The sequence below is a fragment of the Hemiscyllium ocellatum genome, chromosome 17, assembly GCF_020745735.1.
Source record: "Hemiscyllium ocellatum isolate sHemOce1 chromosome 17, sHemOce1.pat.X.cur, whole genome shotgun sequence".
In the NCBI taxonomy this organism is placed as follows: Eukaryota; Metazoa; Chordata; class Chondrichthyes; order Orectolobiformes; family Hemiscylliidae; genus Hemiscyllium; species Hemiscyllium ocellatum.
Genome location: NC_083417.1, coordinates 23,623,131 through 23,650,796, shown reverse-complemented (window position 1 = coordinate 23,650,796; position 27,666 = coordinate 23,623,131). Strand labels below are relative to the sequence as shown.

The following is a 27,666-nucleotide window of genomic DNA, read 5'->3' as shown; positions in this document are numbered from 1 at the left end:
CTCCGATCAAGCATTGCATTGGTTGGAAGCAACATCAGTTACCTCTCTGTAATCCTGCCAATGTGTGGATTTCGCAGCCTTTTGAGGGTATCACTTGTCTATTGCAAAGATGCAAATGTTTCACAAAGGCTGCTAACTTTTTTTTTCAAAGTCCAAAAACTCTCTGTTCACAGTTGCTGCCTGACTTGTCTCGTACCTCCAGCTCTTTCTGTTTTTATATTACAGTGTATAATATTAGTGAAGTGTGGGTTAATGGATTCAAGCTGGCAACACAGGCTGGGAACTATATCTGTACAAAGTTAAAAATCACACAACACCAGGTTATAGTCCAACAGGTTTATTTGGAAGCAGTAGCTTTCGGAGCAACGCTCCTTCATCAGGCGGTTGTGTATCTGTGTTTGCATGTGTTCATGTGTAGCCTTCAATAGATTATGGGTCAGCTCTGATACAGTCCAGATTGAATAGTCTGACTCATGCCTTTATTACCTCCAGCTCGAGCTGTTCTGGTACTTTTTTGATTGATGTACTATCTTCAACCTTCCACTAACTTGGGTTCATCCAATACTCAGCTGCATGTATCCCAAATTGTGTCAGGGCCTGTTCAACCATTGCCCTAGTCTCAAGGACTTCTAATAGTAAATGATCCATCAAAGTTTAAATCTCTGTTTCCAAATGCCAGCCTTGCTTTGCCCTTTCCAAGCTCTGTAACCTCGTGAGTCCAACAACTCCTTTGAGATCGCTGCATTCTTCCCCCAATTCTGATCTTTTACAAATTTCTGATTTCAAACATTTTCACCACTGGTGACAATGCCTCTAGATACCTGGACATGAAGCACTAGAATTTCATCCTTAAATCTCTCCACCTCACATAACTTCTTTAAAGCACTCCTTGAACATTACTTCCTCAAGCAGATATTTGGTCATCTGTCCTGACATCTCTTTTATATGGCTCAAGGTATTTGACAATGCTCCTGTGAATCATTGTGGGACATTTACCACATTATAGGTGCTACTTGATGTTGGCAGGCATATATAAGAGAACACATGGAAAATGGACTTCGAGCTCATAAATATCTCTACTCTGTTGTATGTGTACTTTGCCTTTAAGAGAGCTCACACTTAACAACTCTGTGCTATGTGAGTTGTCACTTTGTGTGCCTACTGTGGGACTGCAAGCTGCATACTCTGAAATAAGTTGGTTTGTTATAATGTCTGCTTCATTACTTATTATATATTTTACTGTTTTAAATAAACTAACCCATAGAGTCAAGTCAATCCGTGATGAGCAATTGATCAATAGATCAGGTCAAATAGAAGTCAAAGGTGCTTTGCACGGACACTTACGAAATGTCACACTGCTGTAATAAGTTAAATGAGCTTTGGAATAATTGCTGAAATGCAGCTTAGCTTTTGTGTTATCAGTTAGATTCTGGTGGGAGGGTCCCAATAGAGGTGCCAACCTGCTGACTGTATTAGAAGTATACCGTGGCGTTTGAACCATGACTCATTCTCCAACAACACCATTTACGTTATTCGCGTTATGTTCGAAAAGCAGCTACGAGTGCATACAATTTGCTGTGTTGCAAAGTGCACTTGAGGCTGGAGCATTGTAAATTACGTATCTTACAAATGAGTAGACAATATGCAACCATTTTTTATATTGTGTTGACAAACGTTTGGAGAGAGTGCAGTACCTTCGCTTGCATCATCAGGACAAATTATTCACCTCCTAGCAACTGTGGTTTAAACCTGGAGCACTCATTACTCCGTGTCTTTTTACTGCCAGTACTGAAATTGACTAGGATAAAAGTTCATTACCCTAGCTTTCTTTCCAATAATACTGTTCTCCCAAATTCTTGTTGCTTATACTTAAAGCCATATTGTATTGCAGATATTAATATAGGGACTGTGTCCTCCTGCTGAAAGCAACCATCTGTAGTAGAAAAAAACTGACCTGAAACTGACATGGTTGTTTGGAGAAAAGGGAGTACTTCTGTTTTTACTAAGTATATGATTAGGTTTTTTTTGTGACAGTTTAGGGAAAAGGTTTCTTATTGTGAGTATAGCACTTGTTTCCGAATTGTGTAATGTTCAGACCACCTAAAGTTGAATTATTTACTTTCACCAACACTCTTTAACATGTGATCAGCCCGCATCACCACCCATTAAAATTAGAACAGTTGGTTCATTTCAGAATGAGATGCACATTTGTAGGTTAACTAGAAAGCTCACTATCCTCAGATGCAAAATGTCACTCCTAATATCAAGGTTACTACGAATTTTATGGCATTCTTCCTGGCAGCTCTATCTGTTAAATGTTGCATTGAAACTTGAATGACTATGGACCTCTGAGAGTGTACAGAGTTAGCACTGGTGGATTGACTGCTCCTTTCTATGGTAGAGCATAGAGCATATGGTAGAGATGGTCAGTTCACAATCACCTGCTTTACACCCTGTCAAAGTTCGAGTTCATTCATTGCCACAGTGCTGGAGATCTTTAACTTTATCTGCAATCATGTTTGGGACTTCTAGTTGGAATTTTAAATGTGAGATTTCCTTGTTGTACTTCATCCTTTAAATCTTTTAATATAAAGTTTTAACTGAAATGAATTTTTAAAAAAAATTCAAGACTGAATGATCCTCACAGATAAAAGGTGTCATGGATTCAATCCCCAATCTGACATGGATTAACGGATGTTGGCTGGAATTTGACAGCTATTCAGTGAGCTCAATGAAGGTCTGGGCTGAGCCATACCGTCTTATAAGGTTGAATAACTTGCCCACAAAAACTTTCTTGGCTCACCAACTATTCTAGGTGGAGGTGAAAATGAACACTGGCAAAAGGAATAGAGCCATTTTGAGAAGAATAATGGAAACATCCTTCTAGGAATACAACGAAGTGGTGGTGTTTTCCTGCTTGAACTTTTTAATTTAGCTGTGAAACTGTTGTCATATCCAGGGGGTCAGTTTATCTCCAAGGGTAGGAATCTGCCATTGCTGTAGTCAGTTACAGTAGTTTGACAAACTTCTGTGATAGGCTTTTACAAAACAGTCTGAGGAACAGAAAGTTTCAATCTTTAACCCTGAAAATTGTATACCGTTAACCAAATATGGAACATGAGAGTTAAAGGGTGAGTGCTTTTCAAATGTGCAATTTAAATTGCATACTGCAGTGTTCATAACATATAAATAGGAATGCCGTAGCTTGAAATGTAGGAGACATAAGAAATTGGTGCTTCATGAAAGTGTGGTTGTAATTATAGACGATAATTCATATGACTGAAGGAACAATAGACTGGATTTTTCTGAGGGCCTTGGAACTTTAATCTGGGGCCTATGAAGGCATTCAGAACTCATGATTGTGAGTAAAACAGACTCCACAATCTTCCTAGAGACAACCTCTAATTGACTTCGGAGGCTTCCAGCTCAATCAGAAGGCCAGCCACTGGATAAAAGCAAATTACTGTGGATGCTGGAATCTGAAACCAAAAGAGAAAATGCTGGAAAATCTCAGCAGGTCTGGCAGCATCTGTAAGGAGAGAAAAGAGCTAACGTTTTGAGTCGAACTGACCCTTTGTCAAAGCTAAAAAAGGGGAGAAATAGCGAGGTATTTATACGAGGCTGAGAGAAGGTGAGTCATGGCTCCAGAAGCAAAGGTAGCAATAAAGAGATGATAATGACAGTGCATAGAGGGATTATAGGGAGATTAGGAGCTGTGAGTGACCAAGGCTGAAGCTGTGGGGAATGGGAGGGAGGGGTGAAGCAGAGGCAAAATGGAAAACGGGGGAGAAGGGTAGCAAAGGGGGAAGAGGAGAGAAAAAGGTGATGAGAGAGTGGAGAGCGAGAGAAAGAGAGACGATCAAGAAATAAGAGGTACAGAACACTGAAAAAAATATTTAAAAAGATAAATAAAATAAATGAAATAACATTATCTGAAGTTGTTGAATTCAATGTTGAGACCGGCAAGCTGTAACATTCCTAATCGGAAGATGAGATGCTGTTCCTCCAGTTTGCGTTGAGATTAGATTACTTATAGTGTGGAAACAGGCCCTTCGGCCCAACAAGTCCACACTGACTCGCAACCCACCCAAACCCATTCCCTTACTTTTCCCCCTTTACCTAACACTACAGGCAATTTATTATGGTCAATTCCACTAACCTGCACATTTTTGGATTGTGGGAGGAAACCGGAGCATCCGGAGGAAACCCACGCAGATACGGGGAGAATGTGCAAACTCCTCACACAGGGTCGCCTGAGGCGGGAATATAACTCGGGTCTCTGGCGCTGTGAGGCAGCAGTGCTAGCCACCGTGCCGCCCAATAGCTTCACTGGAACATTGCAGCAGGCCAAGGACAGACATGTAGGCATGGGAGCAGGATTGTGTGTTGAAGTGGCAAGCCACAGGAAGGTCCAGGACCTGATTGTGTACAGACCGAAGGTGCTCAGCAACGCGATCACCCAGTCGGCGTTTTGTCTCTCCAATATAGAGGAGACCACATTGGGAGCAACGAATGCAATGGACCAAATTGAAAGAGGTACAAGTGAAATGCTGCTTAATCTGAAATGAGTGTCTGGGGCCTTGGATGGTGAGCATGGAAGAGGTAAAGGAACAGGTGTTGCACCTTCTGCGATTGCATGGGAAGGTGCCGTGTGTGATGGGAGTGGTGTTAGGTGTGATGGAGGAGTGGACTAGTTGTCCCGGAGGGAACGATCTCTGCGGAATGCAGACAGGGGGAGGGAAGGGAAGATGTGTTTAGTGGTGGCGTCATGTTGGAGTTGGTGAAAATGGCGGAGGATTATTCTTTGCACGTGAAGGCTGGTGGGGTGAAAGGTGAGAACAAGAAGGACCCTGTCCTTGTTCTCGGAGGGGAGGGAGTGGGTGAGGGTCGTGGTGCGGGAGATGGACTGCACGCTGTTGAGAGCCCTGTCAACAACTGTAGGTGGGAAGCCACGGATGGAGAAGGAGCACATATTAAGAGCAACACTTTGGACAGTGGCCTCATCGGAACAAATGCGGCAGAGGCGAAGGAGCTGAGAGAAAGGGATAGAGTCCTTACAGGACGTTGGGTGAGAAGAGCTGTAGTCCAGATAGCTGTGGGAGTCAGTTGGCTTGTAATGGATATCAGTGGATAGACTATTGCCGAAAGTGGAGACAGAAAGGTCAAGGAAAGGAAGGCAAGTGTTGGAGATGGACCAGGTGAAGGTGATGGAGGGGTGGAAACTGGAAGCGAAGTTTATGAAATTTTCTAGGTCAGAACGAGAGCATGAAGCCGCACCGAAATAGTCACCGATGTACCGATTAAAGCAGTCATGGGAGGGGACCTGGGTAGGCCTGGAACATACACAATGAAAAGGCAGGCATAGCTAGGACCTATGTGGGTACCCATTACTATACCTTTGATTTGGAGAAAATGGGATGAGTTGAAGGAGAAGTTGTTGAGAGAGAGAACAAGTTCAGCCAGGTGGAGGAGAGATGTGGTGGATGGAGATTGTTTGGGCCTCTCTTAGAGAAAGAAGTGAAGAGCTTTCAAGCCGTCTTGGTGTGGGATGAAGGTGTAAAGAAATTGCACATTCGTGGTGAATAGAAGGTGGTTATGGCCTGTGAATTGAAAGCTGGGTGATCGCGTTGCTGAGCGCCTTCGGTCTGTATGCGCTTAGGTCCCGGACCTTCCTAAGGTTGGCCACTTCAACGCACAATCCTGTTCCCATGCCCACACGTCTGTCCTTGGCCTGCTGCAATGTTCCAGTGAAGCTCACCGCAAACTGAAGGAACAGCATCTCATCTTCTGATTAGCCACGTTACAGCCTGCCGGTCTCACCACTGAATTCAACAACTTCAGATAATGTTATTTCATTTATTTTTTTTAATATATTTTTTACTGTCCTGTACCTCTTATTTCTTGATTGTCTCTCTTTCTCTCGCTCCCCACTCTCATCACCCTTTTCTCTCCTCTTTCCCCCTTTGCTACCCTTCTCCCCGGTTTTCCATTTTGCCTCTGCTTCACCCCTAGCTCCCCCCCCCCCCCCCCCCAATCCCCCACATATTTTGTCATACAGCACTGGCTTCAGCCTTGGTCATTCACAGCTCCTAATCTCCCTATAATCCCTCTATGCACTGTCATTATCATCTCTTTATTGCTACCTTTGCTTCTGGAGCCATGACTCACCCTCTCTCAACCTCGCTATTTCTCCCCTTTTTTAGCTTTGACAAAGGGTCAGTTAGACTCGAACGTCAGCTCTTTTCTCTCCTTACAGATGCTTCTAGACCTGCTGAGATTTTTCAGCATTTTCTCTTTTGGTTTCAGAAGGCCAGCCACTCTGGAACCTTGGTCAGAGAGTTGATGCTGCTGAAGTAGGTTGACCAGAGTGAGGGTGCCTCAATATTTAGACATCTTGAATGGTCTGTATATTAATCATCAAATATCTGGCATCTGAACCACTACATGAATTGGGTCGTAGTGGAAGTGCAAATGCAAGATTGGACTCAGCTGCAGTTGCACATATTTCAGCTGTCTCTCTTTATGTCAATGGAGCCTTTGGCTCTAATGATTCCTCTGACATACCATAGTGAGGCCTTCATCATTGAGTTGGCAGACTTCACACCTTCACACTGGACCATTCCAGTGCCAGATGAAATAGCAACAATGCTGCAAAAGTGTCTCAACAAGCATCAGTGCAATTAACGCGCTTCCCAATCTAACCTGGGAAAGATCTCCAGCAGCAAAAGTGCATCAGGGAATGCAACTCATCTCTTTTTAAATTGTTTTGAGATTGAGAAGTATTAACGATAAATGTGTATTGTTATTAATTCATGATATAAGTCAAGTCAAGTTAAAAGTTTGAGTTCAAGGCATGAGTAAAATACCTGCAGCAATGTATCACTGAGAAAGTACTGCCATGTTGAAGGTGCTATCTTTAGGGTGAGATTTTAAACTCAGGCCCTGTCAACTTTCTCACATGCCATTAACGATTTCACTATTTCAGAGAAATCTAGGAGTTTCCTATTGGATGCTTTGTCAAATATTTACTCCACAACTGCTCTCAGTAACACAGGTAACTTAATCAAAATGTAGCTTGTAAGGTCATGCTGTGTGTATCTCATAACCACATTTCCTGCATTAAACCATCAATATTCCTGCAAGTTGTTGGTTGTAAAGTTATTCCAGGGCACCCTAAGATTATGGAAATGCTACATAAATACAGGTTAGGAGGAACTGTTTCAACTAAATTCAATATCACCTAACCTTATATCAACAAACTTGCAGTGTCAGAACTTCAGAAATGAATTCATCCTAACAATGTAAATTACATTCATACGAAGGAATTTTCTATGCATCATTTTAATGGCCTAGCCTGTTCGCATTTGAGTTTTGTGATATCAGAGACTTTGAAAGTAGACCATCTGACAGAGAGTTTATTTGTAATGAGTCAACCTAACATGTGAGTTGATCAACAAAGATTTGTCTTCACAACTGCTTTGCCAGGAATTGTCCGTTAAACTGGGGAATGAAAGAGGAAGTGAAACTGCTGAAGGTTTTCTTGCTCCTTCAGTCAAGACCAAGATGATTTCCAAACTTCCCCAGCGTTTTCAGGAAATGCAGTATTCTGCTGTTGTGTACACTCTGCTAGTAACTTACAGCAGTTCCCTTGTTGGTGATCATTTCAACAATACAAAAATAATGTGCAATTATCTAACTTAATAAAACATCCCAAACTCTCAGTAGTCCTATTAGACAGAATTTGATGCTAGGCTACACAAGAAGATATTAGGGACATAACCAAAAATTCAGTCAAAAGATTAGGTTTGAAGGAGTGTTTTAAAGGAAGAGGAAATGGATAAACAACAAGAGGTTTAGAAAGAAATTCTAATATTGGAGGTGAGGCAACTGATAGCACAGATGCTAATGGTTATAAGTGAGATGTAAAAGTACACTAGAATTAGTAGAATGCAGAGATACAGTCATAGAGTTATACAACAAAGAACTAGTCCCTTTGGTTCAACTTGTCCTTGCCGACCAGATATCCTAAACTGATCTAGTCCCATTTGCCAGCATTTGGTCCGTATCCTTCCTATTCATGTAGCCATCCAGGTGCCTTTTTAAATGTTGTAGATGTACCAGCTTCCCTGACTTCCTCTGACAGCTCATTCCACACCACCCTCTGTGTGAAAATGTTGCTCCTCAAGTCATTTTTAAATCTTACCCCTCTCACCGTAAACTTAGGCTCTCCTAGGTTTGGACTCCTATATCATGGGAAAAATACTCTGTCTATTTACCCTATCCATGCACCTCATGATTTTATAAACCTCTGTATGGTCACCCCTCAGTCTACACTCCAAGGAAAAAAAGCCCCAGCTTATACAGCTTCTCCCTGTAGCTTAAAACCTCCAATCCTAGCAAAGTCCTTGTTAATTTTTTCTGAATCCTTTCAAGTTCAACAGCATATTTCCTATAGCAGGGAGCAAAGCACTGAACACATTATTCTAAAAGTGGACTCACCAATATCCTGTATAGCTGCAATGTGACATCCCAACTCCTATCCACAATGCACTGACCAATTTGTTTGATGGGCTTGAGGAACTTTTGAGCTATAAAGACACTTATTTTTGGTTTAATAATTGCCATCAGACCTTTATGAGGAATTAACAGAAAGAATAATATTGAGAAGGGGTTTGTTTTGGCTCCATTAATATTGACTATTGAAAATGTTCTTTTTAAATCACCCCCACACGCATTTTGAACTGGAGTCTCCAGTAGCTAACCTGTTCAAGATGCTCAGCATTAGCTAATATAGTAAGTTTGCTGCTAGAATCCTCCATTGTTCTCAAGGCACATGTCAAAGATATTGCAGGAAGCTCTATTCTTTATTGTCGTCACTCAGAGAGTCTGTAGTTATTGTTTCTGACAATAAACTCATTATGGAAATGTTAGAACCGGTGTCACCAGAGTGTTGAAAGTTAAATCAATACCAGGTCAACTAGATGGTCTCTGTATGTAAAATAATTGACTTTATCCAGCAGAGATTTGGGGGAGTTTCACTTTCGAGATGCTTTGGCTGAGATACCATTTTGGCAGGGTCAGTAACACCCCTGAAATACCAGAGGAAAGACATAATAATCCAGCAAGGCTTCCATTCTCTTTCTATCTGCAAATCAGCATGTATTTGAGTTGTATTTAGATTAGTGGCACAGCTAGACAAGGTTTTAACAAAATACAATTATTAACAATTGTTATTATTATGAACTGGTAACACACATTGTTTAAACAACATATATTTGTGCCATGCAATTTGGATAGGAATGTGTTAGCATGGCTTAAACTGAAATCTGTAGAAAGTTGACTCTGAGTTTTAAAGTTATAATTGCAGTATCAAGTGTGGTGCCCACAGTTCAGTTTTCAGTTCAAGTGGCAGTCCCCTGTTGAAACTTGTCGCTGTCCTGCCTAGTTTTCAGAGAAAGTGCTGTGTATGTCTGGATAAAGGACTACTTATCATTCTTGTACCTCTCTCTCCTGCCAGCAGTAACAGTTAGAAATTTCAACATTTGGATACTGGGGAAAGACAGAAGCACTATATCTAACATTTCAATTTATCACAAAGTCTACAAAAAGTGTTCACTTGATTCTGAAAGTAAACTTTATAAGTTAGATCCGACACCTTTTTGGAATTGCATTCTCCATGGTACTGAGCTGACGGGAGACTTGCCTGCTGAACAAACTCTTCTAGTCACAGAGGTCGACAACATACAAAAACGCTCTTTGGCTCATTGCGTCCACGCCAGTCAAAAACAAACACCTAACTATTTTAATCCTATTTTCTAGCACTTGGCTCTTAGCCCAGTATGCTTTGGCATCACATCTAAATAATCCTTGAATGTAATGAGGGTTTCTGCCTCTCCCACCCTTACAGGCAGTGAGTTCCAGATTCTCACCACCCTCTGGTTGAATATGTTTTTCCTCACATCTCCTCTGAACCTTCAGTCTCTTACCTTAAATCTGTGCCCTCATCCCCTCCCCCAACCGTCATTGATTCCTCCATCCAAGGGAAAAGTTCCTCCCTGTGTACCCTACCTCCACCTCTCATAATCTTATACCCCTCAATCTCCTCTGTTCTGAGGAAAACAACCCCATTCTGTCAATCTCTCTTTGTAAGTGAAATTCTCCAGCCCAGGCAACATCCTGGTAAATCTCCTCTGCACCCCCTCCAGTGCTCTCACCCCCCCTCCTATATCCTCTGCACTCCATCCAGTGCTATCACCTCCCTCCTATATCCTCTGCACCCCCTCGAATGCTATCATCCCCTCCTATAATGCGGATTCCAGAACAGCACACAATACCGTAGCTGTGGCCCTATTAAAATTCTATACAGTACCAGCATAATCTCACTGCTCGTAAACACTATGCCTCAACTAATAAAAGCAAGTATACCATATGCTGCTTTAACTGTAATAAGCAGCAGTGTTAATACATTAATGGACCGATATGCTTGCACACCAAGGTCCCTCTGGTCCCTGGTGCTTTTTGGGGTCCGACTATTCATCATGCCTTCCCTAGCTTTGTTTGTCTTATCTAAGTGCATCACCTCACATTTGGCTGGATCTAATATCATTTGCCACTGATCAGCCCATCTATATTTTCTTGCAGTCCAATTCTATCTTCCTCACTATTTGCCATCCCACCAATTTTCGTATTATCTGCAAACTTACTGCTCAACACTCCCACATTCATGTTCTAGTCATTCACATTAGCCACAAGCAAAACGGGTCCCAGCACAGTTCCCTGTGGGACTCTACTGGACACCGACTTCTTGATGGCTTTGTTTCAACGTCGGTTTGAATCACAGGATAGTTGCAGAAAAGGAAAGCGTGAGACTTGCTAAATCTTACCTCACACTCTTTAGAAATTACTCCTTCTGTGTGGAGAATTTCCTGATCCCTGTACAAAATGTAGCTGTTACTAGAATCCATGATTCTTCTTGAAACCTTTGTAATTTAACATTTTCTATAGATAATTATTTGTGTACCACTGTAAGGCTAACTCTCAGCCTCCCATTAGACTGAAAAATGCAAAATGCACATTTTCACTACTTAGATCTCTGATATTGCCTTTATAGTTCACCCAACACTTGCTCTGTTCTGTCTTAGTGACAAGTCTCTGAATTTAGACATCAAGTTCAGCAAAGTCCACTTTGCACTTAAGCTAAATCTGACCTATGGTTGCACTTGAAGGAAGGGGAATGGTCGGAAATGATCAGGTTCTGGTGTGAAACCATACCACAGTATGGCAGTATCTTCAGGTTCAAAAACTGAGAAGAAAGAAATTCTGCATAACCTTTATTTGACCTAGACTATCTACTGCTGACTCTGCAGACAGAAAAAAAGTGGAGGAGATGTTTGATTTCCAGCTTTGATATCAGGCAGTGCATTGATCAAAGAACCTTTCCTGACAAGTAATGAATAATTGCATCCTGGAATCTCAGCTATGCCTTGAAATTAATTCTTCGAAAGCTGTAAATTTGGAAACTGATAACTTACTCATACATGCCTCACTGCTGTGAGCTCTGCTTCTCTGTGAAAATAATGCCATTCCTGAAGAATGAAGTAACTGAGGAGATTGAAGCACAGCTTACTTGTAGATGTGAACATTTTAATTCACCCAAATGGTATTAAAAATAAAAGAACTTCTAACCAAAGGATTTGTGCACTGAGTGCATTGTATTCACTCAAAATCCAACCCACTAAGACTTATTTTTCAGTTATGTTGGAATGGACTTTACAGCCATTTTACAGGAACATGTTGTATTCACTAATTATTCACTTGCGTATTATGTTAAAAATATCTTCCATTTGCTCAAATTTCTCACAAACAGATTTATATTGGCAATGGTTATGTAGGCTGGGCATGCTTATCAACTCTTTTCTGCCTACAGAACATAGAACATAGAACAATACAGCACAGAACAGGCCCTTTGGCCCACGATGTTGCGCTGACCTGTGAACTAATTTAAGCCCATACCCCTACACTATCCCATCATCATCCATGTGCCTATCCAAGGGTTGTTTAAATCTCAATGTGGCTGAGTTAACTACATTGGCAGGCAGAGCATTCCATGCCCTTACCACTCTCTGAAAAAAGAACCGGCCTCTGACATCTGTCTTAAATCTATCACCCTCCATTTGTAGCTATGCTGTGCAAGCTGGTGTCATCATCCTAAGAAAAAGAATTTCAGTGTCTACCCTATCTAATCCTCTGAACATCTTGTATATCTCTATCAAATGCCCTCTTATACTTCTTCTTTCCAATGAGAACAGACCCAGGTCTCTTAGCCTTTCCTCATAAGATCGTCCCTCCAAAGCAGGCAACATCCTGGTAAATCTCCGCACCTTTTCCAATGCTTCCACATCCTTCCTGTAATGTGGCAACCAGAACTGTACACAATATTCCACGTGCGGCCACACTAGCATTTTGTATAGGTGAACATGAAATTACAGCTCTGGAACTCGTACCAATAAAACCTAACACACTATGATAATGCTGGAAAGCTTCAAGCAAGTAATGAGCCAATTTCTCATGTTACAGGCATCTTTCCTTCCCAAATTACTACAATTGATCATTTTTCAAAAACAACAAATACTACACATTTGATCCTTACTTCTATATAATATTATGTTCCATCAAATGCCCATATACTAAAGTTTGCTCCAGATGCAAATGCACAGTAAATTTCCATTCTTACATTTTACAATTGCAACATCTAAGCAAAATTCCAATAGGACCTTCAGTGCTAATTTTACAACTTGCCTGCTACAGTTGTTTGTCATTACTGTCTTTTTTTCCTACATTAAATGTTTACCCCACATGTCAACCAATGGACAAAATATTTCATCCATCATTTTCTTTTGGTTGTAGGTTTGCTCGCTGAGCTGATAGGTTTGCTCTCAGACATTTTGTCACCATGCTAGGTAACATCATTAGTGAGGCTCCGGTGAAGCACTGGTGTTCTGTCTTGCTTTCTATTTATGTGGCTTGGTCTGTTGAGGTGGATGATATCATTTCCAGTTCTTTTTCTCAGAGGTTGGTAAATGGGATCCAAATCAATGTGTTTGCTGATGGAGTTCTGGTTTGATTGCCAGGCCTATAAAAATCCTTGTGTGTGTGTCCCTGTTTAGCCTAGTAGCTACCTTCGATATGTCTTAAATGTATGTTAGTGTGGCTAGAGTGTTTGAACGTGTTGTGTCTTTTTGTTTGCTTTTGTTGTTTAAGAATCAGTGGGCTGTGGTTTGTCGGCTATCCATTGTTACTGAATACTTTTCTTCTGATGCTTGTAGTTCCTGGGTGCTGCAGTATGTTGTGATCCATTTATATAATGTCCTGATGCAGCTCCATTTGTGGGTGTTGGGATGATTGCTCCTGCAGTTGAGTATCTGGTTGGTGTGTGTTGCTTTCTTGGAGATGCTGGTCTGCAGTTCATCATTGACTGTTCTTCCCACTGTGACAGCTAGGAAGGGGAGACTTGTTGTTGTTGTGGTTTGCTTCCTCTTTTGGTGAATGTATGCCAGTAAGGATTTGTTAATGATATTATAGGGTTCCTTTAGTTTGTTCTGTTTCATGACGATAGAGTTGTCATCCACATAGTGGACCCAAAGTTTGGGTTGGATCATGGGGAGGACTGTTTGTTCTAGTCTCTGCATCACTGCTTCTGCTAAGAATCCTGATATTGGTAATTCCCATGGGTGTTGCGTCAATTTGTTTGAAGGTCTTGTCATTGAAGGTGAAGTGGGTAGTAAGGCACAGGTCTACGAGCTTGAGGATGCTGTCCTTGCTGATGGAGTTGCTGCTGTCTGGTGTTTGTGTCCTTGATTCGTCAAGTAGTGAGATCAGTGTTTCTTTGGCCAGGCTGATGTTAATTGATGTGACTAGAGCCGTTCCATTGAAGGAGACCATGACTTTGTCCACTTCTATATTAGTGTCTTTGACGTTCAGAAATTCTTGGGTGAATGGATGGATTGGCATGAGTCATCAACTAGGTGTTCTACTATGTTCTCAAAAATCACAATCATTTTCTTTCTCACTAAGAACCAAGGTGAGACAAGTGACAATATAACAAGGTGAAGGCAGATGGATGGCTGGAAGTGGAAGACAGAAAGGTGAAGGAAAGAGATGGCAGAGTGGAAAGCTAAATGAGTATTGAGTATGATGGGATTTCTGAGAACGACAGCCTGCAGTCTTTAGCCCCTGTATAGACATGGCACCTCCCACCTGAAAAGTAAAACAAGTGAATAAAGCAACCCTCAACCAAAGAAATTATCTTATTTATTTATCATTTGTTCTCCCCTTATTTCTTATCCATATAAAATCACCATATTTTTCTTTTGCACTTAATTTCATAAGAACATAAGATTTCAACATTTCCACTGAGATATAATTCATTTCTTCATTAACCTGCAACAAAATGTGTTACATAACCTTAAAGGAACATTAAATCTTGGAAGAAATTAATTTGTGCTCAAGTATGAAATATTTTATACATTCAACAAAAGAACTCAATAAAAATAAATTATGGTGTGTTCCTCACAGTTATGGAACATATGAATCCAATGGAATTGACTTAAAACTACTCTGAATTTAGCTAGCGACCTAGCTGTATTATTGTCATCACAAGGCAGTTCGGAGCAGGCAATAAGTACCTCCTCCATGATATCTCGGTTTTAAGAAGGAATAAAAATAGATGTAATGTTTCCATGTTTGTTATTGTGCCTCTTTGCATATCAGGTTCACTCATTCTGTAAATATTGTATCACACCTTACTGTTTGGTACTCTGATTTTTAATGTTACAAGGGCAAGCAATAAAACTGACAAAATGTTCACCCGTGCTCACTTACAAACGAATCTGGATAGGTAACTCATTTATTTAATTTTGATTGGCTATTTCGAGCAGTTCCCCAAAAATGAGCAGTAATAACTCGGAACAGTCAAATGTAATTCAGCTGTCCTGCATGTCATTTTCTGTGTGATAAAAGTCAGCATATTGTTTACAATGAAATTTTGATTTGACCTGTTGGCATCAGTTTGCAGGATTGGTGTTTTCATTTCAGAAGTGATATAATGTCAGTCAAATGTCTTGGGATAGGATGAGGGCTTAAAAAGGTTCTTTATAAATTCACATTGTTCATTGCAAGCGGTATTTGAAATATTTTGGAAATGGATCATCTGTATAATTATGGATTATATCTGGGCATGTTTGCAGTATCAATTTCAGCCAAAGCTGAAATACTTGTGGAAATTTGGAAAGTAACATTGGTTGGTTAAAGTATATAATCCATTCATCCATGCCTTCGATGGTTCTAGACTTGATTATTCGTATGTAATTCTGACTGGTCTCCCACATTCTACTCTTTGTAAACTACTGATCATTTAATACTCTGCTGCCCATGTCATAACTTGCAACAAGTCCTGTTCCCCTATCATTCCTACATTGGCTCACAGGAGACAGTGAGGTCTGCAGATGCTGGAGATCAGAGCTGAAAATGTGTTGCTGGAAAAACGCAGCAGGTCAGGCAGCATCCAAGGAACAGGAGATTCGACGTTTCGGGCATAAGCCCTTCTTCAGGAATGGCTTCCAAGATTCCTGAAGAAGGGCTTATGCCCGAAACGTCGAATCTCCTGTTCCTTGGATGCTGCCTGACCTGCTGTGCTTTTCCAGCAACACATTTTCAGCTACATTGGCTCCTAGTCAACCAATGGCTTGATTTTGAAGGTCTCACTTTTGTTTGCAAATTCCTTGATTACCTTTCCCTTTCTAACTTCTGCAATATTCTCCAGCTTTAGAGCCTGCTGGGATATCTCTGCTTCTGGGCTGACATGCCTTCCCAGTCCTAATTCCCCATCACTGGTGGCTATACTTTTTAGTCATATAGGCTCAGAGTTCTGCAAGTGTGACCCTGTACATCTCCAGAAAGTAAAAGAAATATGAAGAAATATTGTCACAGTATTACAATGGAGATATGAATTCTTGGCTCCATCAGGATCAAAAGCCTACTTTGGAAAGAAGTTCAACACAATGGACCTTGAGATTAGTTTCCATATAAGTACTTGTCACCTTAGCTGTCGTATGAATGCTTGCAATGAGTTTTCTTTTGTGTAACCAAACGCTTGCTAAAAGTAAACATTTTGTAGCAGATATAATTGGAATGAAATTACTGCACCATGTAATCAGTCAGGTGTGGTAACAATGAAATACAGACATTTAGTCTGTATTCTCAGCGCCAGAATGTCTAATTTCAAGCTTTGATTCGTTGCTGGTTCCTATTCATTGCCTGTGAGCATGCCTTTTTTACCCAGGTCTCACTTCCTCTGTCTCCAAATACCGATGATAAGGCATACTTGTGTCAAACAAAGCTCAGACAAGAGTTGTAGGTCAACTTCATTCTTGAGGCCCCTTGGAAAGAGAAATCTTTCCCAATGTCAATAATTTGAGGGAGAGAATCTGCTTCTGCACTTTCAGAAGTCAGTGGAGACACACAATAAGTTACGAGTTCCAAATCTGGAGTTTTGGTTTGATTGGGATTGTGTGGTTCAGTTCCTTTTTTATATTAAGCAGGAGTCCTAGGTATCTGCTGTTAATATTTATTTAAAAAATGTTTAGGGTGTTCAGTATCTTTTGATCTGCAAATTCATTATAAAATGCTTAGGGTGTTCAGTATCTTTTGATTTGCAAATTTAAACAATGTCTATAACCTATCCAGAATTATGTTGCTGAAGAGGTGTGAAGTTTAAGGAAAAAAAAATCTGTGGGCAAGCATAATTTACAACTTGACAATCCTTAGTAATGTGTGTTAGTGTGTGTGTGTGTATAATGTAGGGTTCATTTTCTACACTTTCGAACATTAACCTATCACAAGGTTCGTGAACTGTCTAGGGTTATGTGTGCCAAGTAAAGGAGTGGGGAGCATATGACTGAAATCTAGTGATTTTTAAATTATTGGTAAATGCTTTTGTTCACACTGTATTCAGTGCATGCTTGTAATTTTAAATGATTTTGAAATTCAATCAAACAGGCCGAGTTGTTTTTAACAGAGGACAGTAGTCTGCTTTTCTTTGGGATTATAAGTTTGTTTTCTGCAGTATAAAAGTAGGGCTTGGCTTGGCATCTCGTTTGTAAATCAGGTAAAATTATCCTGAACATCACATCATTCCCACGCAGTTTCCTTTTCATTTATGTGATTAGTCCTGCCTTATTGAGTAAATTCACAGAACAGAATTCAAACTCTAGGCACAGATTAATGCAGAAGAACACCAAATGACTGCAATTGTTACAGGCATAAATTATTCTAAATTCCTGCTGAATGGGTCTGTTTGTGATTGTAGAATGCCTTGAGAAGTGTTTGGGTATAAAAAGGGTGCAGTGATGTGCCTCTTGATAGTTTAGACACAAGTTGCAGCTGCATAGTCTTGGGTACGGTAAGACAATGCTGGACATCAGCACACAGCACTGTAGCCAAGGGAGGAATTTAATGTCCTCCTCTGTAGTGAGCAGTGGTGTGGGGCTGGGAAACAGGTATTCAATGGGGAGGGAGGGTGTGGGGTGCGAATTCCAACTTTCTTTTGCCTGTGCTTCAATGAAGTCTTTGACACGAAGTCCTTTTGGACTATTGTCCCTTTCCATGGCCGATAGAGGCCTTGAGGTAGACAATTAAAGCGCATCTAAGGGGCTGTTACCGATGCTTTTTAACAGTGGGTGGGAACCCACAAGTTCTCTCTTATGGCATTACTGAGCAATGGTGAACCTCCACCTCTGGTGCCAGCTCTTGGAGGAGGTACTTTATCCCCCGTTGTTCTTGACCAGTTAAGTGATTTGGTATAATTCACGGAGTCTCCCAAAAGAGAAGTTAAATGGCTCACTCACTTGACAACCAGCCAGTGGGCAAGACTCTTGTTACTGTCATTAACTATTGGCCTGAGCAACTCTACTTGACTGAAGTACTGTTATTACAGAGAGGAAGAAAGGATTGCACTGTTGTACTACCTTTAACTTGATAAAATACAAGTGCTTAACAGGAACATGTCAAGCAAAATGAGACATCAAGCCATGCAAGATGATGATAGGGCAGAGGATCAAATGTATGTTCAAAGAAGTAAATTTGAAATAGAGTCTGAAAGTGATCTCCAGCATCTGCAGACCTCATTTTTTATCTGAAAGGAGAAAAGCAGGGTAGCGAAACAGAGAGATTTAGGGAGGAAATTCCATAACCAAGGAGCTATTCCGTCGAAAGCATGGTAGCCATTAGAGGAAATATTAAAATAGCGGTTGAGAAGGTGTCGGAAAAAGGTTGTGGAGATGGCAAAGAGCATGGCCTTTGAGGGATTTGCAAGTAAAGATGAAAGTTTTAAAATTGTGACGTTGCTGATCAGGAGCCAGTGTAGCTCAGAAAGCACAAGGATGAGGGATGTGTTTTTTGTTGTCCTCTCCTTAGATACAGAATAGAAGCTTTGCAGTACAGGATGTTTGCCATACAGTCCCAAGCACTGATAGTTAGGGCATCAATTTAATATTTTGATATTTCACAAGTTGGTCCCAGTGTTGCCAGGTTGAATGTAGAATGTCATCAACATTCTCCTGTCTCACAGGAGACCTCTTTTGTGGGGGAAGGGGAAGGCTGATTGTTCAAGTGGAGCTGCACTGTAGAAGGCAGGCATGAAACAGTAACTGCCTTCAACAGAGCATTTCATGTGAATTTTTTCCTGACAGTGTTATACGTAGCAGCTTTGCAGTGCATTTTGTGATGTAATGCCTATCATTTAGAACTTAAAATTTGTTGGTGGTTTCTGTGTTTATTCCAATATATTTATCTGAGCCATAAATACCTGAAATTTTGATGCATTGGTTTCTCTCTCTCTCTCTCTCTTCATTTAAAACGGTCTGGATATGGGTGCAGCTGGATAGCCTAGTATAGGGGCATGGATCATAAGTGATGGTGGGGGATAAACAGTACATAGTTTTGGAAATGTTGAGGGGCATGGGAGGAGGGTAGGGGCATCACATTGATGATCTTTCATCTCGAATCATATCCTAGCCATAAGAGGTAGGATCGAATAAAGGTTATCAAGGCCAATCCATCAAGCAATGATTATGAAGAGTTTTGCCTGAATTGTGATAAGGAAGTCTGCAACTCCTTTCTGACATCTTCTCAACCACTACTTCAATATTTCCTCAAATGTTAACTGTACTTTCAACTGGATAGGTCCTAGATTATGGACTTGCCTCCCTAAATCTCTCTGCCTCACTACCTTAGTTTTCTCCTTTCAGACCCGATTTCAAACTTACTTCTTTGACCATACTTTTGATCCTTTGCCCTAGCATCATCTAATACCAGCAGGACAAGTACTGTATCTGCAGTGTAAATTTGATGCTCATTCAGGATTACTTGGGAACCCTGCTCGAAGAGTCTGTGGAAGCTTGTGAGAGAAATTGAAGGAATGTTACACTGGCACAGCAGATGCTGGTTGTTCTTCTGAGGTTGGGGCTGAGACATAAGTATCTGAACGGAGTCCAGGGGAATTTACACTGCTTCTGTCTGACTTGTGATTCTTGGTATGGAATGAGGCGAGTTTTATTCCCCAGCACTAATACTCGACGAGTGCAAAAAGCAGAATACTTAATAGACTTGATGCTTGAAGGAAATAACCTCTAAGCTGTGAGTGTTATTAATGACTCCATCGGAAGTTTGTTAGTTACTAGCATTTTTAGATCAAATTTCAGTTTTCTTTCTATTTTTTGTCAAGTGAGTGTACAGGTATACCCTCTGACCTTAAAGGGTTAAAAACATTACCAGTCACAAATAGGTACTGTCCTTTCTATGTATGAGTTTTTTTTTGTATGAGTTTATTGTCTTATTATCAAATTACTACTTACTACTTGCCTCCAGGTTTAAACTTGCCTATGCAGATAGTGCTGAGAATTCTGTCAAAAAAACAAATAATAGCAAAGTAAACCATCTAACTAAACGTGTTCTTCAATTCTCAAACAAGTAGAGAGCTGAATTTATCAGACAAGCACAATTTACATGTCTTTGATGTTGACTGCTGAGGCATTGTTTGATTATTGTTAAGAATAAACAGTAATTTTACTGAGCACTTTACTTCAATGGTATGCATCAAAGAGAATTGCTTTTAATTTAAACAAAGGTTTAACCACTTTAAAACAAAACAGTGCTTTTAATCCTTTTACAGTTTCCCAGTTAGATACTAATAGTGTACCTGGAGGGGATGTAAAATACTTTACACCATTTACCTTATAAATGCAGAAAATTGGAAGTAAGAGTGAGTCTGCTTCACATCACAAAGAGGCCCTTTTTTCCTCACCGTATGTCAATATGCTTATGTTTATTGAGATATCTTGTGAAGCTTTATAATTGCTGTGTAACTTTGATCCTTTAAGAAATTCAGCAGGATTTGAATACCGGAACTTTGTTAAACAGGTGCTTTCTTCACAAGAATGCTTTTGACAAATGCTGTTTGTGTTTATTGAAAAGTAATGTTTATCTGATCAAGGCATAGTTCAGTGACTCGGTTATAAGCTTCAACTCATTTAATCAGCTTGTGATTTATAAATACGTTTTTCACCCACAATGCCCACTACTTCCTTAACTATTTCCAATGCCAAAGTGTGAGAGGGGTTAACCTATATCTTCAGTAGCTGGGTGGTAATCTGGTTCAGTAGATTGTCATTCATAGAACCTATCCCTGTTCAAATATTCACTCTGCTAGATCGTGTTGCAGGTGGTGAAAATGAAAATCTACTCCTCAGTCGCTTATTGAAACATTTCTTTTTTACACACTTAACATCTATAAATTTGTGATTTTCTTTGTTTGATTGGTCACATGCAGATGCAGATTATTGTGTTTGAATCTTCTTTTCAATACTGTCACTGGGGCTATGCCAACTTTATGCCTGCAAAATAACATCATTGCATCATCTATAATTTTTCAGGAATATTTTGCATCTGGTTCTTTGTCGTTCTTTGTAAATTTTAATATTCTTTTATAGCCCCATGATTTTTTGCTCTTGAGTGATCCAGTTTCTGTGTACTTTGTGTGCTGGGAAGAATTAACTTCTCGGAAATGTACAAGTGGAATTCATTTTCTCCCTGGAACAGTAGGCTTATTAACAAAATTGAAGCTAATTTAATCTTTAATATGAGGTTTTTGTCCAATTTTTTTGTGAGAACGCAACTTTCAACATACTAATCTAATTTCTGCAGAATTGCCTCAGAAGAACTGAGTCATTTTATGCACAATTTCTTAAGGATTGTAACACAAACAACTCATGTACGAGCTGTATTCTGGTGTATGTATACTGGCCCTTCCCTTACCTTACAGTGCCTTGTAAACTAAACATGCTGGAACAAATGAAAGCAGGATGCTGTAAAAAGAAAGTGCATTTTAAATTGTGTTGCAATCCAAATTTTACAAAACTATTCCCAGTGCACCCAGTCACACGACCTTAAATTGTTTGAACAAGTTACTTTTGGGTGAATTTTAGCTCTCTTTCTAAGCTCGCTAATGTACTAAAACACACCTTTAGTATCTACAGTTAATGTAGCCTCGTGTACCACTTGAGTCATAGATAAGGCACAGATGAAAAGAATACAGCAGCACTGACAGCCAATCTGTTGTAAGTGATGGTGTCGTTTAGCAATGAGTAAAACAATTAGCTTCAGCAGTCGTAGTCTTGAAAAGAGAAAAGCAGTCAGCTGTGACTATCGTAAGGTCATAAGAAGTTGGATCAGATATAAGCCATTTAGTCCATTAAGCCCAGTCCATCATGCAATGAGATTGTGGCTTATTTGACTGTGGCTGTAACTACATTTTCTTGCCTGCTCCCATAACTCTATTGTCAATTAATAATCTGTCTAATTCAGCCTTGAATATATTCAAATGACCCAGCATCCACTGCTCTCTGGGTAAAGAATTGCAAAGACCGACTACTTCCTGAGAAAAGAAATTCCTCCTTTTCTCTGTCTTAAATAGATGATCCCTTCTTGGTTGTCACTTGGTGATTGCTGTCTACATATTCTCTTGTTTAAACATTGAGGGAAAATAGAATTGAGCTGACTCCATACATCTCAGGAGTGAATAGCCTGTTTGTAGTCTGGACTGGCATTGGGCCATTTAGGTGGCGATCTCAAGGGACATCAATACCAGGAAACTATAACTCCATCAGTCAGCACCTACATGAGGGAAGATGAGAAAGCTCACCATTAAGGTTGACTAATGACTGATAATTACAAAGCAGAAATTATACTGAGCAGTTTTAATAATTTCACAAACTGCATGAACAAAGCTTGTTCTGTCCAAGAATGTCATCAGAATCTAGGCATTGAATTACTGCTTCATGTTCATTCTAACAGTCTATTACTTCATAGTCTACATCAGATATGCCCATGATTTTGATTTTATGCAACTCTGAGCTATGTAGCTTCACAGGCTACATTTAAAGTTTAAACCAGTGTTTCTATTACTGCGCATTCTTTAAGCTCTGAGGAGAAAGTGAGGACTTGCAGGTGCTGGAGATCAGAGTCGAAAAGTCTGGCACTGGAAAAACACAGCAGAGGTCAGGCAGCATCAGATCTGATTTAACATTGATGGTCAATGATGCAGCAGGATTCAGAATGGTGTCTTGAATGCCTCTAAGCCTATAAAATTCAATCAGGATCAATCATCAAATGACAAAAAGAATGGAATTGACCTGCCAGATTATCAGAACTTGTGTGTTATCAGCAACAATGGCTTGCATTTATATAATATCTTTTAACTTAGAAACATCTCTGTAGATGCTGTGGAGGATGAGCCACATACAGGATGATGCTGAGGCAACGTTGGTGTGGGAATATCCAACTGTAGGGCTCAGCTGAAGGTACTGCTATCAACAGCAGGAAAAAGGAAGTGGGTGGGAGGGGTGTGTGCTAAATGCAGTAGCAACCGGAGTTCCAGCGTGTGAAGTTCCTGCAGGGTGTACTGCCACAGGAGAGTACAGTGATTAAAAACCAATCCATTTTAGGCGGCAATTTTTGTTTTATGTTTCGTGATTTGTTGGGTATTATGGAATTGACATGATATGAATGTAATTCTTGCAGCATGGTATTAGATCCCACAAGTATTTCTTCCACAAATCAAGTTCCAAAACTGACGCAATTCCTCTTGTCATAGATCAGTCTAATTGCACCCGTATTTTAAAATTGCATTACATACAGTCAATCAGATTGATCCTGAATTGTCCTGTCGAGTAGTTTTTAGCTGAGTTCTAGTCTAATGGGCTACATGACTCAGACAAAATCAACACTTTCCCAGGCCATCTTCTGATGCCACCAAATATTTTCTAGTAAAGTGTACAAACTGATTTATTTTATTTGCTGTTTGTACAGGTCATTTAATGCAGAGTATTTTGTGCTTTCTTCACAGCCTGCTGGTTACATGGAGGATGCCATTTCATACAGTGCTATTGAGGATGTTCAGCTGTTGTCGTGGGAGAATGCACCAAAATACTGTTTACAGCTCACCATCCCTGGAGGCACTGTTCTACTTCAGGTAAAGTTTTGCACACTGCCTCTGCGATATTCAACCACAGACATCTTACCATGAGCCAATTTGCAATATTTCATTTTGGTAGGGAGGATGGAAGAGAAGTGGGCAGGTATTTGGAAAGATGGTCAGAAATGTCTGAAGGATTTGAGAGGGATTATTTAGCTAAAGCGAGCAATTACCACTTGCCTCTCCCAACACCTGGACATGATTTCTGTGATCAAAAATGAAATGACACTTACCATTGACCTCGAGCAAAACTGCTACAAAGATGTATTGATCCCTGTAGAATTGGATTCCCCTTTTGAAACATTAAGTTGAATCTGGCAATATAGGGGGATTCTTTAGGTACTCAGGATCAGAGATGTTACCATGAAAGAGAAACAGTAAATCACATTGAAGAATTCTCATCGTGTGCAAACCAAGAAATATAGCTGATAGATTTTCTTCATCTATCAATGCTCTAGGGAGCCAGCTCGAGATAAGAACAGGCATTTTATAAACTTTGATTTTTATCATAATGGAAAAAAATAATCACAGATATGAAATTATTTTGACAGGGTCAAGGAGGTTTTCAGCACGACTTGTGAATTAGTTTGCTGTCGAGTATTGAATCTTGTGGAACAAAGATCTTCAGCGTTCATTTGCTTCTCCTTCTGGGACCAAACCAAGAATGCCACAGCTCTCTGAAATTCATTTTAATTATTCCTCCGTGTTCCAGTTAATCCCTAGGATTTCATAAGAGTTCTTCTATTAACTTTTGGCCAAGTGACTTATAACTTGTAGACATTAGACCGTCAGGAGAGAATTATGTACCATAGAATTCCCAGACACTCACTATATGACTGGTCAAGTTCAGTTTCTGGTCAATGACAGTGCCCAGAAGGTGGGGGAATTCCAGGATGTTAATGTCATTGAGTATCAAGAGAAATGGTTAGATCATTTTGATTTGAGGTAGACATTGCTTAACACTTGTGTGGTGGGAATGCTATTTAAACTTATCTGCCCAAGCCTAAATGTTGTCCAAGTCTTGCTGTTACAGGCACGAGCTGCAGTTGAGACTGGTGATAAATTTTGTGCAATTATCAATGAACATCCCCACTTTTGACCTTTTATGATAGAGTGAGTGTCTTAATGAAACAGTGGAAGATGGTAGGTCTAGAATACTAACCTGAGGAACTCTTGCAGTGGTATCCTGAAATGAGCTTATTCATCTCCAATAAACAGAACCATCTTAAATTGTGATAGCTATAATCTAGGACCAGATCAAGTGAATTGGTGAAACAGAAACCACAGAAATCTTCGATATTTTCTAATCAATCTGTTCAGAGGATTATTATTACCCACCCTGGAGTAGGTGGGACTTAATTACAGTTACTTCCACTCACCATTCCCACCTGCTCTTCCTTTAAATCGGCCTGAGCAATTCATTAATAAATTAAACCCAATCACTCCTTACAACCCAATTACAACATTGACAGACTCCCCTCTTTAGATAAACATTTTGACAACATAAACAATCCTTGAACCAAAACAAATGAAAATGAAACAAAAATATTCTTTTGTATTTTAGAGCTTCCCTTATAACCAATCAGAAACATTTTTTCATATTTTGCATAATACAATAAATTTTCCATTTCGCTCTTTCATTTCTTTAAACAATCCAAACAAAAATTGATTCGTTTTCATAGTCTTAAATTCTTTTGGTTTTTGTTTTGAAGGTCTCCAATTATTTATTAGAGCAATCACTTTTTTGTGAAACAATCTGACAACTGATGTCTTGCATCAACCCACTTTATTTTGGCATTTTTTAAAATAATATTTCCTTTCTACCAACAAGGTCTATTCTCAAACATTAATCAGCAATATCGGTTGTCACACTTGTGTTATCCCAAGGAGAGCTATTATCCTCACAACATTCTATGTATCAAACTTTTTCAGATTGCCCTTGTATAGGAATTCCTGTAGAAAATTAAGTATACCTCTGTGTCTATCATCATGCTGAAATTTCAGCACAAAAGTGTTTGTCATTTACTGGGATACCAGACAGCATGTTATTCTTTCCCACCAAGAATATAATAAATTTTGACATATTTGAATAGGTTTCTGGACTAAAAAGGACTAGCTTATCTTGAGTCACTCAAGTCAGGAAATTTGCATGTACATTTTGCTGAATTTAGTTTCTGTAATCTTTCATTTGGTCTCAAGACTTCCATGAAAGGAGTACGTTTCACCACTATGTAAGTGTGCAACAGATTTCACTGTCAAATCAAACTACATAACTGGTCTGTTTCTTTCCTGGATGCACAATTTTCTTTCTGTGAGGACACGTCTCAGTTTATTTTTTCAAGACCGACTATGATGTAAAGTAACTCCAAATTTATTCTGCCTTATTTAATCCTGTATATATAATGCTTCCAAAAGCCTGACTTCAATCTTAAATTCAATTTTTATTTTATTTACCTTGCGTCGCTCATGTGCTTTGGAGCCCATCCACAGTCAACTATTGGCGTGTGTCTTAGCAATGCCTGTCAGTTTATCATTGTGATTGTAATAGAACGTTGCTGGATCCGCCTTTAAGCTAAATGCAACCTACCTTCAGCAAGATGGAATTAATTGAGAAGCAGCATATCTTGCCACTTCATTCAGCACAAATATATTTGTTTCATTTCCAAATCTTTATAAATGCTTGGTACCACAGAACTTAAATTATTTCTAAAACGAGATGAAAAGTTGAAAATGCAAGACCCAAAAGCTTCAGTTTCCTGTTTCCTTTTAATAAAGTTCCATTGCTTCTCTTCGATATCAACTGTTCCTTTTGGTAGCTTCTCAAAAATATCTTCCTTTCAAATTTTTCATCCTGCATCTTTTAAAGTGATTGTCTTAGATTGCAAGGGGTATGTCATTTTAACAGCTAAAGGGATCTTCGAGATCAGTTTTCCTGCATTAGTGGTATCCACTCGAATAGCTTCATCACCAGAATTCTCTTTGAAACTCCAGACCACTGTCTGACCTTAGCCTCATATGTCCCTTCAGGGAGTACATGTTTCCATCTGCCTGATGTGAGGGATTATCTCCAATGTATATATCAAGTTCTTTCCAACATTTTATTTTGGCATCTTTTATCAACTCATCTTCTAACTTATTTGTTGCCACTAAAGCTTTTCAATCATAAACAAGTAGCACAATGGTGAGCAATGCTGCCTCACAGCATCGGTGATCTGGGTTCAATTCCACCCTTGGGTGACTGTGTGTTTGGAGTTTGCACATTCTCCCTGTGTCTGCGTGGGTTTCCTCCCACAGTCCAAAGATGTGCACTTAGATGGATTGGCCATATTAAGTTGCCCATGGTGTCCAGGGATGAGAAGGCTATGTGGATGAGCCATGGGATATGCAGGGTTATAGGGATAAGGTAGGACTGGGTGAGATCCTCATCGGAGGGTTGTTGTGGATGGTGGGCTGATTGGCCTGCTTCCACACTGTAGGGATTCTATGATTCTGTGAACTCTAAGCTTTATATAGTTTATCTATTTTGAGTTTTGATCAAAATTAAGTTCAAATTAGAATTGAATTGAACAAAAGTTGTAAAGAGTTTTGTTTGCTACAAGTGGAGTTGTATATCCTTGCAGGACAATCATGTTTCACTTTGTTTATGAAGAATGTTTTTATATTTTATCCAATATTGGGAAAGTGAATTACAATGGGACACGATGGTATTCATTCTCCATGCATCACAATTTACCAAGTAAATGACCAAAGATTTGTTCCAATATTTCTTCAGCACTTGAGAAAATACTTGCATTTTTTAAGAAATGTGATTACACATTAATTAGGCATGACTAGATAAATGCCATCAAGGGCTTCTTTTCCAAAAAACAGCATGGACAAATATGGACTTGTTAATGGATGAAACATATCCTAAAGTGCTTCAGGGAGTTAGAAGGAGAAAACTGAAAGAAGGCAACATTTCAAAAAGCTGAGATAAAGCAGAGGAAGCTAATAAGGGTGTTAATGGAATTGAAAAGGTGGAGGGAATTAGAAAGTGAATTCCAGAACAAGAGAGTTATGCAGCAAAAAGCAAAGCAAGC

General features: G+C 39.7%; 1 protein-coding gene across 2 annotated transcripts in view; it reads left to right on the top strand.

Moving 5' to 3' along the window:
* Positions 1 to 27,666, top strand: part of cmip (c-Maf inducing protein) — a 220,290-nt gene that overhangs the window by 91,543 nt on the left and 101,081 nt on the right. For both annotated transcript variants that reach the window (XM_060838000.1, XM_060837999.1), the window contains exon 2: positions 23,459 to 23,584. In XM_060838000.1, coding sequence (XP_060693983.1) covers positions 23,459 to 23,584 — 126 coding nt within the window. The remainder of the gene's footprint in view (positions 1 to 23,458; positions 23,585 to 27,666) is intronic.